Here is a 13,991-nt window from a genome sequence, read left to right as displayed (position 1 = left end):
ATCTGTAAACCAAGAATGAATGAATGAATTTCATTACTATCTATGAGATATAAAGATTTCCAGGCCCTTGGGTGAGAGTTGAGATCAAACCAGGTCAGCCTATGTTCTTAGTGCTGTAGTAGAGGACGAGCAGAGGCACATACAAAAAGATGAGCAGATATTTAGTATATGTGCTGCCGAAGCGAGCACAAGATGAGCAGATATTTAATGAGATGATTCTGAGAATATGGTACTCTGAAGAAATGTTATGATGTTATGAAGAAAATAAGAAAATGAAGTGATAAAGACTTAGGAAGATTCATTAGGGTAAACCTCTCTTAAGAAGGTATCATCAGAGACAAATGATGACAAGCCAGCAATCTGAACATCTGAGAGAGGAGCATTCAAGGCAGAAGAAATATGCCACCAACAAAAAAAGACAATGGGATGGGGGAATTTCCAATATTCCTTCTGTTAGCACTCCTAGGAATCTGATTTTTCTGGCCCACTCAAGACCATTTCCTCTCACAGAATCTAAACTTAAAATGATAATTGACAGACTAAAATTCTGGGCTAAAGCTAGCAAGGTGAAATGTGATTGATATGGATGTACAATGGTACATAAAATTTCACAAAGTTAGTTACACAGCACAGAATGATAACCACCTGTCTTGGCAGCTGTTCATATGGGAACAATCTGGGGATTCTAATGGACCACACATTGGAGCTTGCTCTTTGCTGTTCCTGACTGGAAAAAAAGAGCATATAGATATTACCCTCAGGCAGCTTTCCGCCCAATTTAAGGCATCATTATAGCTGTCCAAAATGGAACAGGCTGCTATAGCAGGTTGGGAAATCTTCATTGTTTAACTCATTAAAAAAAAAGAAGAAGGAGGAGGAGGAGAAAGAGGAGGAAGAGGGGAGGAAAGAGAGGAAGGAGAGGAAGAAGAGGAATAATAATAATAATAATAATAAAATAATGAATGAATACCCATCAGGACGTTTGGAAAAAGTAAATTCTGTATTGTTTGGAGACTAGTTTAAGTTGAGTTTAATTTTTTGGTTTCTGTGAGTCTGTGGCTTGTTAGTAGTTTCTTTTATGACAATAAACTTTTCTTCATTTTGGGATAGAAGTATATGGTTAAGAAGAAAAAATGACATTGATATGTAAGGTGTATGGTAAAGTTTACCAAAAGTAAACTTTATTAGTTTGTAATGGCATTTCTCAAAAATAGTAATCTGGAGTTTAAAATTCTTGGACTATAGTTTTAAAAGAATTTAGAATTAGTTCTAGTATTTCTTTCACCAAGTAGAATAATAAAAGTAGATATGAGTAATATAGCTTGGTTTTTCCTGTGTTAGCTGTATAACATAGTTTATGTTTCTACACTTCACTTTCCTCACAAGGAGGACAGTAACTTGTACCTGCCTTAAAAGATTGTTATTAAGATTTAATTATTTGCTGTATGTAAAGCAATTAGAGCAGTGTCTGGCATTAGTAAATGCTATGTAATTGTTCACTATTGTTATTAAAAATAAATGTATGCTCTATTCTGCCTTCAGGAATTAATGACCAAATTAATAACTGAAACACCTGACCAGCCAATCCCATTTCTCATTGACCATCTTCAGTCTAAACAAGGAAACCATGGACAACTTCAAAGAACTTTATCTGGATCTGCAGCTCTCTGGGCAGAAAGTGAAACATCAGGTAAGTGAAAAACATTTTATAGTTGATTTTTATATATTTAATGTAAAAATGTACAAAAGTCTTTCTGATTATAATAAAATAAATGTGGATGGTTATCAAGGGTTTCATGTATTCATTTGCAGCTTCATTCATATGCTAAGATTTCATTCATGTGTGAAATTTAAGAGAAAAAGCTAATGAACAAATAAAGAAAAGAAAAAATGACAAAGAAGATTTAAATACAGAGAACACACTGATGGTTACCAGAAGGGAGGGAAAAAGGTGAGGGAATTGGGGTAAAATAGACAAAAGAGATCAAAAGCATACTTAGTTTGGTGAGCACTGAGTAATATATAGAATTGTTGAATCATTATATTGTACACCTGAAATTAATAACAACACTATATGTGAATTACACTTCAAAAAAGAAAAAAATCCAATTTGTCATAAAATACTCTTGATTATGAATATATTGTTGTATAATATGCTATGTATTGTGCTTTAAAATATGGGAATCTGTGTGTGTTCAATTTTAAGATTGAGATTACATGAAAGGTTTCATTTGGTATGAATTCAAATTAATTATTCTAGGGTTATTTCTTTTCTTTTCATGAAGAATTTGAATTAAAAGCTCAAAGCTTATCTATAGAAAGAAAGGTAAACAAAAATTTTTAAAAAGTTGCCTTTCACTTTTCCCAAACTGATGATGATTCTCTATTTCCTGTGGTGCCTATTTTTATCTTATGTAGTAAGTTTAACTTTAGAAAGATGTGTTTACTCCGGGCATTGGAGAACCAACCTTACTAAGTCTGCAATAGCCTCGTCTCCCCCAATAAGCACCAGTTAAGATAATTGGGTAGACCTGATGTCAGTCTTTACTTATGAATTTTGTGTCTGACAGATTTTTTATTCTATATACAGATTTATTGGTTTGGCACTTACTTCTAAAACCAATTTCCTGTGCCTGTTATGTCAACAGCCATCTCCTTGCCTAATTCCCCTGGGAATCTGACTGACAGGAGTTCAGATGTGTTCCCAATATCTGCATTTTTCTTATCCTCCTCATGCTTTATGAGATCCCCTGAAAGGATTTTGGTTTTCTTTGGCTATATTCTCATATTAGTACCTTCTTGAGACCATGTCTTAAAGCCACAGTAACGTGGGTAGGGAATAGAGTATCCTCTTAAAGAATGTAGAGCTCTCTGCTGGCAGTTATCCATACAGAAGATACCTGCATTATACAGGAATCTAGCACACAAACTTTTAGCATAGAAAAGAGAGAACACTTACAGTTTCCTGGCTTCACTTTCTTGGGCTTAGATTCTAAGTAGCATGGGTATATAAACATGAACTCTGGTTTGTAGGTGCAAAGATGGCACCCATCATGTAAAGGCAGACCATATGGAGTCTGTGAGCCCAGTGAAGTTCATATGAGCCCATATTTATAAACTATAGTATCTGGAGAGATGGTAGTATGTTCAACTCTGCAGTTCCTATGTTTAATATCTCATACTTTCCTTGGGTCGGAAGTCTGTAACTAACACAAAAGATCCTCTGTCAGATCTCACAAGGGTGAAAATCAAGGTATTAGCTGGATTGCATTATCATCTGGAGGCTGAACTAAGAAAAAACCTGCTTCTAAACTCATTCAGGTTGTTGGCAACATTAATTTTCTTGCAGCGGTATGACTAAGGTTCCTGTTTTTGTGCTGAGTTTTAGGCTGGGGTTGCTGTCAACTCCAAGAAGCAATCTGCAGTTCCTTGCCACATGACTCTTTCACATCATGGCAGCTTGGTTCTTTAAAATCAGCAAGGGGATTGCTGTCATTCAGTCTACTTAATATATATATAACATAACATAATCATAACATTGACATCCCATCATCTTTACTATATACTGTTGGTTTGAAGCAAGTCAAGGTCCAATCTACTACACTTAAGGTGAGGGAATTATATAAGACATAATGTCACAGGCAGAGATCATGGGGATCATCTTAGAATTCTGAGTAGTACAAGTACTGATGACTTACTGCTTGGAGAGGGAGAAAGAGGGGAGGAGATTATTATGACTCCCAATTCACTGACTTGGTCAATGGCATAAATGCTTATTTAACAAAGCAATGTGGGAACAGAGGAGTAAATTTGTGAAGAACAATAATAAGTCCACTTCCTATTGATGACTTTGAGTTTTTGTGAGGCATCATAGTAGATAATTCCAGCAGGAAGTTAGATATGAGTCTAAAACTCTGGGATGGGTCAAGGCAGGAATCACAGTGTGGCATTCAGTATCATACCTCATAATCATTAAAGTTACAAGAGTGAGAGAATGGAAGAAGTTGTGGTCAAATTTTCCAGGAGAGTGGGAGATGAACCAAGGGAAGGCAAGGGTGAAATTTTATCTGATGCCTGAAATTTTGTCTTTTTATTAAGAAGTGAGGTTGTTTGCTGAGGACAAGAGGGTTGGGATTTAAATTGTGAAAAGTCACCAAGGAAAAGGAGAAAATAGCTGGCAAAAGGAAAACAACAAAAAAAAATGATGGAGGCAGTTCTGGGACCTCTCAGAAGTTGAAGACACAAATGACTCTTAGAAACCATCAGCACAGTTGTGATTTTCTCCAGCTGAGCCCAGAAGCAGTGGGAAGGGAGCAGAGCCAACAGTTTGAGGGACTGAGTGAGAATTGTGGTTGTGGCATGGCTAGGGTAGAGGTCAGAAGAACAGTTTGGCAGAGCAGTGAGGACATTTGTGAGCCATTTATTCAAGTGATCAAAGCACATGGTCTGGCATGAAAGGGTAGTGAGCAAGGATAGGAAAAGAATTAGACAAAAAAGCAGATCAGAGAGCTGAAGAAAAAGAACTGTAGAAGGCTGGTGGTGCAGGAGTAGGTGCAATAAAAATCTGAGAGCAATTAGAAGGACAGTAGAAGGTGGTATTTGAGATAAAGATTTCTGAGGTGGGGTGAGTCCAGGTGATGAGGTGGTCCTGTTTGTAGCCTTAGTTGTGGAGTATCTTAATAATCAGGGAAGCGAAGCCTTTCAGAGTTAGGGAGGACAATGAAATATGAAACTTAATGCATGATTAGTCTGAGGATTAAGAAGATGAAATCAGGGGCGCCTGGGTGGCTCAGTGGGTTAAGCCACTGCCTTCAGCTCAGGTCATGATCTCAGGGTCCTGGGATCGAGCCCCGCATCAGGCTCTCTGCTCAACAGGGAGCCTGCTTCCTCCTCTCTCTCTGCCTGCCTCTCTGCCTACTTGTAATCTCTGTCTGTCAAATAAATAAATAAAATCTTAAAAAAAAAAAAAAGAAGATGAAATCAGGGGCACTTGGGTGGCTGCTTTCAGCTCAGTTCATGGTCCCAGTGTCCTAGGATCCAGGCCCTCCTGGAGCTCCGTGCTCAGCAGGATGCCTGCTTCTCCCACTTCCCCTGCTTGTGTTCCCTTTCTTGCTGTGTCTCTGTCAAGTAAATAAAATCTTAAAAAAAAAAAAAAAAAGAAGAAGAAGATGAAACCAGGGTTGCATTCAAGTTGTTGAAAAGTCAAGGGAGACCATGCCAATGTTTTGAGTTCAGCTGTGGAGTAATCAGGAGTAGAGCAGTGACCACACTGAGGAGCAGTGAGTAGTGTAGACAGGCAGCAGTTACCCACCAGAGAGGAGGGACTTCCAGCTTAACCCTGCTGGGCCAGAAAACCCAGCCCATGGCTGGGACCACATGGGGGAATGAACCCTCCATTCCAGTAAGCTGCAGAGGAGGGAATGTTCTTATGGAAAGAGTGAAGTCTCTTAAAACATGAAAGGAGGGGGTTCTTGAGAATAGAAGAGTGTTTGCTTGCTGTGGAATGTATGTCCCAGGAGGAGAAGGGGCAAAATTTTAGAAAGAAAGAGTGTGACAGGAGAGAAAAGGAAAGTACAGGGTAATTCTTGGATATGAATATAAGTGATGAAGTTATAATTTGGGTGACAGTATTAATGCCAGTTTACAGCTTGACTGCAGTTTCAAATTGTTTCCTCTGGTGCATGTTCTGATTAGCTAGAAATTATCTCAATAGTCAAAGTATTTTGGTATAGTATCTCTTGAAAATATTTAAAGTTGTCCTCTTATTGTCGTCAAATGTATCTAGCAACTCAGGACACATCATCATCTAAAAGTCTGCCATTTAATATTACTGTGCAGAAACGTGAAGTCTTCCTTATTTTTATTTTTTAGATATCTAGTTATTTTTCTTAAATACTTATGGAATTTGTTTTTTCTTTCTGATATTGACAAGTTTTACTGGGAATATATCTCGACAATTATCTTTTTTCTTTAGGTTTTTTTCTTATATTCAGTGAATCTTTTCAATTAGCAAATCCAGGTCTTCAGCCTAAAACTGTTTTCCTCTTGTGTACTTAGTTGTTGTTTTCATTATATTTGCTTTCTATTTCTTCTTCAGGAAGATCAGCTATGTGTAAATTGAGTTTGCTTTGCTGTTCTTCATTCCTCCCATTTCATTTCACATTATATTTGCCTTTCTTTGTTGACTAACTTCTGGGAAGATTTGTCAAGTGTGCTCTCTGTGTTACTGATATGATTTTCTGCAATATCAGTTTTTTCTCTCTGGCTTTGAAAACAAATTTAAATGTTGGTATTGCATTTTGGTTTACTGTCAGCATTTCCTTATCTTCTTTATTCATTTCTGTTTGTAGTTATATTTTATTGTAGACTAGTTGATTAACCTACCTCCTCTCACATTTCTTTTTGTTCCATAGAATCCATTTTCTTTATTTCTTTATTAAGAAGTCAATTAGCCATATTCTAAAATGTAAAGGTTTTTCAGGGTAAATTTTTCTAAACTATGAATTTTCTTTGTATCTTGAGTGTGGTGTTCTTGCTTTTCATATTGAAAAAATTTTTTTAGAATTATTTTTTCCATTTATTCAAATTTAAATGAGGAGTATTCTATCTAGTTTTAGGTTTATCAATTAATAATATAGTTGTACTCTTCTTTGTCCCCTCAAGGAATAGCTCAGGACAATTTGGATCCCTTTCAAACATTTTAGAGAGAAAAAATCATGATTGCTCCTAAAATTCCATTATCAGTTAAATCCTATGGGTCTCTCCAATAATCATGAATAACTTTGTCTCATCTTGTTTTTTACCAACTAAATACGAACAGTATCATTGCTAGATTATTTAAATTAATGTGGATTTTTCTCCTAGCCTATAGTGGAAAAATTAAAAAGCCACAAAATCCAGTATGCTATTCCTCCCTTGTTCTTTTTAGCTGTTTTGTTTGTATCATGAAATGCTTTGTTTTATGATCAAGATTTCTTGTTCCTTTAGCTGTGTTGCATTAGAATATATTATGGACCTAGGATGGATATAGAAAGACAGATTCTCCTAGAACAACAGAAACAGATGACTTTGATACAGGGGCAAGTGTCAGGGATGCCTAGAATTCTTCCAGTCCTTTTCTTATTTGCCTGTCTTTTGTCTTATTCCTATCTGTGGAAATATGTCCTGCATTTTGGCAGACCACAAACCGATATTTCTGTTCCTAGAGTTTTAGAATATTTGTACCTCTTTTGGTATTGAATGGCATGTTGGGAGTTCATAAAATTAGGTAACAGCTAGTTTAGTACAATCTTAAAATAACAATTTGGGGAATCCATATAATGTTCCATGATTTCTATTTAGTATTTACAAGTGGGTGGCTAGAGAAAGATTGGGGAGTCATTCATAAAGCTAGGATGATTTGACAACTTATAAATTTAAACAAGAAGGCAGAAGGAAACTCTAAAGTTTAAGGAATGTCACACAGATGAAAGAGGAAGATGAGGAAGCAGTGAATGAGACAGAGAAGGAAGAGTCAAATGGTTGATATAGAGATGAGGAGGATGTAGGGCCCTGAGTATAAGAGAAGAAAATATTCCACAAAGATAGGCCTGTCTAAAAATATGAAATGCTTGGCAAAGTTGTTGAGAGGGATGAATTCTTGGAAAGATCATTTAATTTGGGAATTGGTATGACTTTGACCACCTTTGAAGGGGAGCTGTAATTGAACGAAGTTGGTTGAATTACCCTTTCTTTAATAGAGAAGTGGAAAAAAATGGGTGATTCTAGGGAAGGAATGTAGGTGACTATCAGTGGTTTAATATGTCTTAGTGAAAAATAGATAAGGTAAAATCAGATGAGTAAAATTTATATAAATGTTTAGTTGTTTTTATTTATTGTATTTATTTATTTATATATATTTTTAAAGATTTCTCTATTTACCTTTGAGAGAGAGAGAGAGTGAGTGTCAGGGGAGGGACAGAGGAAGAGAATCTTCAAGCAGGCTTCCCACTGAGCACAGAGCCCTGCACTTGCCCCATCCCACCACCCTGAGCTGAAACCTAGGGCGGGTTCTCTGAGGGACTGAGCCACGCAGGAGCCTCAGTTGTATTCATTTACATTAGAATGCAGTGCTTCATTCCATAATAGGAATTTAAAGAATGCTATTTTAAGTAATGGTAATCCATGCCTTAAAGAGCCATACTAAAAGCCTTTCACAGTTTAACATGGTCTTCATCATATTAATATACAAATTGAATCACATCAAATTCAAAACTAAAATCTACAGGAGAAATTAAGCAAGAAATGCTCTTGAATACTTGCATTATTTTTGATGTGAGGTGAACTATAGTTTTTGCCAGGCATATCTAATGACTTCACAGATTTAGTTTTTGATCAATCTTGAAATCATTTATCGTTGAGTTTATATCAATCTTGAAATCATTTATCGTTGAGTTTATATATATATATATATATAGTTTGTTTGTTTGTTTTAACAGAACATAAAGGAACAAGAAGGGATTTCAGAAGTTATGATAAGCCTTGGCAATTAAGTGCAAAGAAGCCTAAAAAGTCAAAAAGTGACCTTGCTGTGTCTAACATTTCCCCACCATCACCAGAATCCAAATCATGTAAGGAATTTTGTCATTCAAATATTACTTAATGTATGTAAGTATGTATTATTAACGAAATGAAGAAAAGGTAAGAATTGAAGTCAAACTTTTTATGATATCTGTGGCTATTAATCCTAATGAATGTCATGTTCATTTCAGCATTATACACACACTCATATGCTCAAGCATGTTTAATTGATTTAGACCTTCTTGAGTATAATAGTCTTTTAAGAATATAAGCTGCCTGGAGCAGGTTCCTTGCCTGTCATGTTCAGTTGCAGCATTGTATCACAATCAAGGCGATACTAGACCTACATTTAATAAAGTACATTTAGTAAAGCAAATTAAATCTTTTAGAGGGGAAAGAAAGGACATTTATATTAAAAAATTTAACAAAATTTAAATTTTTAATCCTTTTCTCTTCTTTTAGCCCCCTCAAATTCTACTTCCTCAGAAATAGTTTGTATATTTTCACATCTTTTGAAATAGTTTGCATGTTTTCACATTCTTTTCTTTGTACAACTAGCATATAAAGTAAGTGTGAGTTGATTTGCCTTATAAAACTGGCTTTAGACTATACACATTCTTCAGCAATTTGTTTTTATTATTTTAGAATGTGTTGTGGGTATATCTTCATGCTAAACTTAGATATAAATTATACTTTTTAAGAAGTGTATACTGTAGTATGCTGTGAATGTGCCATAATCTACTTATTCCCCTGTGGGAGAATGGTTAGATTGATTATAGAGTTTTGCCTCCACAAACTACTACCTGAAATAAATGAATATCTTGCAATTTCTGATAAACAACATACCACATAAATATAGGTGTTCTCACTTCTTTATGATAATTCACCAGCCGTAAGATTACTGGGTCAGAGGGTCTGTGTATTTTTATTATTTCCTATTTCTTTTTTATAAGTAAATATTTCCAATTACTTTTTTAAAAGGGGCAGAAAAAATATTTTGGTAGTCTGATATTGTCTTTGGCATAGCATTACCATATAGATATTTATTTTAATCAAAACAAAAAAATATGGTTTGAAAAGTGAAGTAGTATTATAGGCTTCTAATATAGAGCCACTTTTTAACTCTTTTAGATGTTCCTTTTGGTACACAAATGAACATATCCAAACATACAAGTTGCTTACATAGTTCCCTTTTTTACTTTTTAAATTTGAGGCATCATCTCTTGACCTCCTTCTAAAACATTGTGGTTTCATACCTCAGGCCCATTTTGTCCTCACAGTACAATCATGCAAGTATTTCAAATATTGAATATATACTACACAACGATGTTGTATTAATTAGCCATAATTTCAAATAGAGCCATAGATATGCAACTATTAATTTGTTTCTAGAACTTATAATTGTCTTGTTTTTCTATTTGCTTTGTTTTCTGTGTACCCCTCGCTAGTGTTTCACCAAACCTTGCCTTAACATATTCAGCACTCAATATGATCAAATACATCAAGTAATTCTAACTTTGATCTTACTTTATTTTATATTTTATTTCATTAAAAAAATTAGAGATCTTTCTTCTGCAGCCCTTTGTCTTCTTGCTCTATCATGGCTTCTTGGTTTTTAGCATTTTTCTTAGCTGTGTTCTGAGACCATGCTTCACTGCCATCCTGAGGATTCTCTTTTCCTCCTTCTTGTGGAGGACCATCTGTCTCCTGTCTCCACATCTCCTTTCCACTTTTAGGTTTATTTATTCATTTTGATGGCACACCTTCACTACAGGTTTTCTGAACAAGAATGATTGCAAGACAAATATTTGAATCCTTATAAATAACTTGATTAGTTCCTCAGTTGGGTATAAAATTCTAAGTTAGAACTGATTTTCAGTTGGAATTTTGAAGGAATTTCGTCTGTGTCTTCTGGGGCAAGTATGGCTATTAAGAAGTCTGAGAAGAACTTGATTGCTGTTTCTGTCCCTGAAAGCTTTTAGGATCTTTTTCTTTTTTGCCACTGTTGTAAAATTTGGGGATAATATGGTTTGCATTGTTTAGGACATTTAATGGATCCTTCCAATCTGAGAAATGGGGTTTTATGTCCTTATTGCTTTGGCGTTTGTCCTCCTTGATTGGAGCTTGAGTGTTGAAATGTTATGAAATAGCCACCTTTTGGGGCATCTCTCTCCTCGGGGACTAGATTTCGGTATTCTCTACTTTGCTAGATACAGTTACCACTCCTCAATTTATACTGCTTCTTCAAAAAAAAAATGCTATTTCTTGCCTAATAATGTCTTCTCTTCTTGTTTGACTAATAATTTGACGCCCCCAAAATTTAATATACTTTTATTAGGAATGTGGGGGAGGTGAAGGGAAATGTGTTCTGTCTTCTCTTTTATCAGAAGATAGCAAAATGTCTTAAAAATATATACTAATTGCTGATGAAGAAATTAGAAATTTTTAAGCTACTAGATGATGATATAAAATATACTTTGCTTGTATGTTTTCCCTAAGTTACAGAAGTCACTAACCATAAACAGTGCCTGAATTTTCTTTTTTCTATAAATAGTCACACTTCCCTTTTACGAGTTCAGTTAAAACATTTCTTAAAATCCAGCTTCATAACTTCCCTCTGTTTGCTCATAAGGAAACTATTTCCAAAACAAACATTTTTATTCTGTACATTGATCTTGATACAGTCTTTCACATAATGATGAATAGTAAATTTTTATCATTATGTAGCATGCTTATGAAGTAATCATTTTTTTTAAAACATAGTGCCAAGGTCAGTAGATCATCCTAAGTGGAACTGGCGAATTAAACCACAAAGCCGTGATTTTGATGAATTGAACCACATCCTTCAAGAGAGCAAGAAGCTGGGAAAAGCCCTTGAGAATCTCTCTCGAAGTAAGTTCATTTACTTGATTATAATTGAAATTCCTAACCATATTAAAGTAGAAACATTTATTACTATTGCCAGGAACCCATTTCCAGCATCCTCATAATTACATGAGAGGTTGTAAGAGAGTGCATGAGATTGGAAATGAGGATTGATCTTGCATTTTCCACATGCTCCTGGGAAGACAGGTATAGAGAGTAGGAGGAGCTATAGACATCCCCCCCCCCCCCGCCCCCTGTCCCTTGCCATTTGACTCCAGTCTCTACCAGTTCTCTGTTATGCAGGTTAGTTGCACACATACAATGGTATCTTACTCACTCTTCTCTTTTGAACCTGATTGTTCTGTGTCATCCTAAAAATTAAACACACCTATTGCCTCCATGAGTATTTGATGTCTCTAAACTTTTTTAAAAAAAATTCTTTATTTAAATTTAGTTACATATCATATATTTTTAGTTTAAGTGGTAGAGTTAAGTGATTCATCAGTTGCATATAACATCAAGTACTTGTTTTATCAAGTTCCCTCCTTAATACCCATCACCCAGTTAACCCATGCCCCACCCACCTCCCCTCTGGCAAACCTCAGTTTTTGTTTTTTTTTTTTTAAGATTTATTTATTTATTTATTTATTTATTTATTTATTTGACAGAGCGAGAGAGAGGGACAGAGGCAGAGGGAGAAGCAGTCTCCCTGTTGAGCAGGGAACCCGATTTGGGACTTTATCCCAGGACCCTGGGATCATGACTTGAGCCAAAGGCAGACACTTAACTGACTGAGCCATTCAGGCACCCCCTCAGTTTGTTTATTATAGTTAAGAGCTCTTACGGTTTTACCCCATTTTTATCTTATTTTATTTTTCTTTCCCTTCCCCTATGTTTATCTGTTTTATTTCTTAAATTCCACACACAAGTGAAGTTGTATGGTATTTTTCTTTCTCTGACTGATTTATTTCACTCAGCATAATACCCTCTAGTTCCATCCATGTCATTGCAAATGGCAAGATTTCATTCTTTTTTTATGATTGAATAATATTCCTGTGTCTATGTGTGTGTATGTATACCACATCTTGTTTATCCATTCATCTTTCAGTGGGCATCTGGGCTCTTTCCATAGTTTGGCTATAGTGGACATTGCTGCTATAAATGTTGGGGTGCATGTGCCCCTTGGAATCACTATTTTTGTATCCTTTGGGTAAATATGTAAGAGTATAATTGCTGGGTCATAGGGTAGTTCTGTTTTTAACCTCTTGAGGCACCTCCATACTGTTTTCCAGAGTGGCTCACCAGTTTACATTCCCACCAACAGTGTAGGAGGGTTCCCTTTTCTCTGCATCCTTGCCAATATGTTGCTTCCTGATGTGTTAATTTTAGCCATTCTGACTGGTGTGAGGTGATATCTCATTGTGGTTTTGATTTGTATTTCCCTGATATCACTGATGTCTCTAAACTTCAAATGGTAGCAACTGGGGCACATTCTTCTTAAAATCCTTTCAGAACCCAGCAGCATACTTTTCTGTAAAAATAATGATTCTGTATACAAGGCCTAGGTTATAGGTTTTGCTCTGCCACTTATTAATAACCTTGGGTAAATCATTAAACTTCTTTTTTTTTTAGATTTTATTTATTTATTGAACTGAGAGAGAGATCACAAGTAGGAAGAGAGGCAGGCAGAGAGAGAGGAAGGGAAGCAGGCTCCCCGCCGAGCAGAGAGCCCGATGTGGGGCTCGATCCCAGGACCCTGAGCTCATGACCCGAGCCGAAGGCCAAGGCTTAACCCTCTGAGCTACCCAGGCGCCCCTAAATCATTAAACTTCTAATAAGCCTTGGTCCTCTCATCTCCAGAGAAGGAAGACATAATTCTGTTTCCTTTTTCTGGTAGGTGTGAAAGTTTAAAATAATGTACTTCAAGTAAAAGCTTTTAAATATTACTGTCATGAGAGTAGGCTATCGAATACTTGATTTGATAAATGCATTCTATATATGTAGATATACATATATATATCTGTGGTTTTAGTAATGAGTTCAGAGTATTCCTACCTTTCTCTGGTTCTTAAATATATCTCAATTTTAAGATTAGATACCTTTAGAAGCACATTAATGCCATGGTCTCACTAAAATTTTCTTCTGCTGTCGTGAAATATTAAAAATTCTTAAATAGAAAATCACATACTAGCTTGTTCTAGTGGATTATATTTTAAGAGCTATATGTTTCTTTAGATAGCACAGTTTTACTAGTTTTATGATGTATCAAAGTTAAAAATGCCTAGGGGGATGAAAAAATTAGGTGAAGGTGAGTGGGAAATATAGGCTTCCAGTTACAGAATGAATAAATCATGGGAATAAAAGGCACAGCGTAGGGAAACAAAAAAATAAAAAATTTTCCCTTGGTATATTTTGAGAGAAATAGTGTATATATCATAAGTGTATATATATATGTATATTTGTATTTTGTAGTAGGCTATAATTATACATATTTGCACATTATATTTTATTATATTATAATTTTATATATAGAAAAAGGTTGAGTTTTTTCATACGTCTTAGTGCAA

At 35.4% G+C, this 13,991-nt stretch overlaps 1 protein-coding gene across 14 annotated transcripts in view; it reads left to right on the top strand.

The window, feature by feature from the left end:
• The window catches only part of LOC309859927 (uncharacterized protein C8orf34 homolog), a 570,857-nt gene that overhangs the window by 76,656 nt on the left and 480,210 nt on the right, over positions 1–13,991 (top strand). For 7 of the 14 annotated variants that reach the window (XM_082721209.1, XM_082721206.1, XM_082721205.1 and 4 more), the window contains exons 2-4: positions 1,543–1,690; positions 8,478–8,609; positions 11,323–11,451. In XM_082721209.1, coding sequence (XP_082577335.1) covers positions 1,543–1,690; positions 8,478–8,609; positions 11,323–11,451 — 409 coding nt within the window. Of the gene's footprint in view, positions 1–1,542; positions 1,691–8,456; positions 8,610–11,322; positions 11,452–13,991 lie in introns of all 14 variants that reach the window. The other 7 variants (XM_082721210.1, XM_082721203.1, XM_082721207.1 and 4 more) reach the window with 2 other exon arrangements.

This window comes from Mustela nivalis (assembly GCF_964662115.1).
Source record: "Mustela nivalis genome assembly, chromosome: 2".
NCBI classification, from domain to species: Eukaryota; Metazoa; Chordata; class Mammalia; order Carnivora; family Mustelidae; genus Mustela; species Mustela nivalis.
This window is presented reverse-complemented; position numbering and strand designations above follow the sequence as displayed.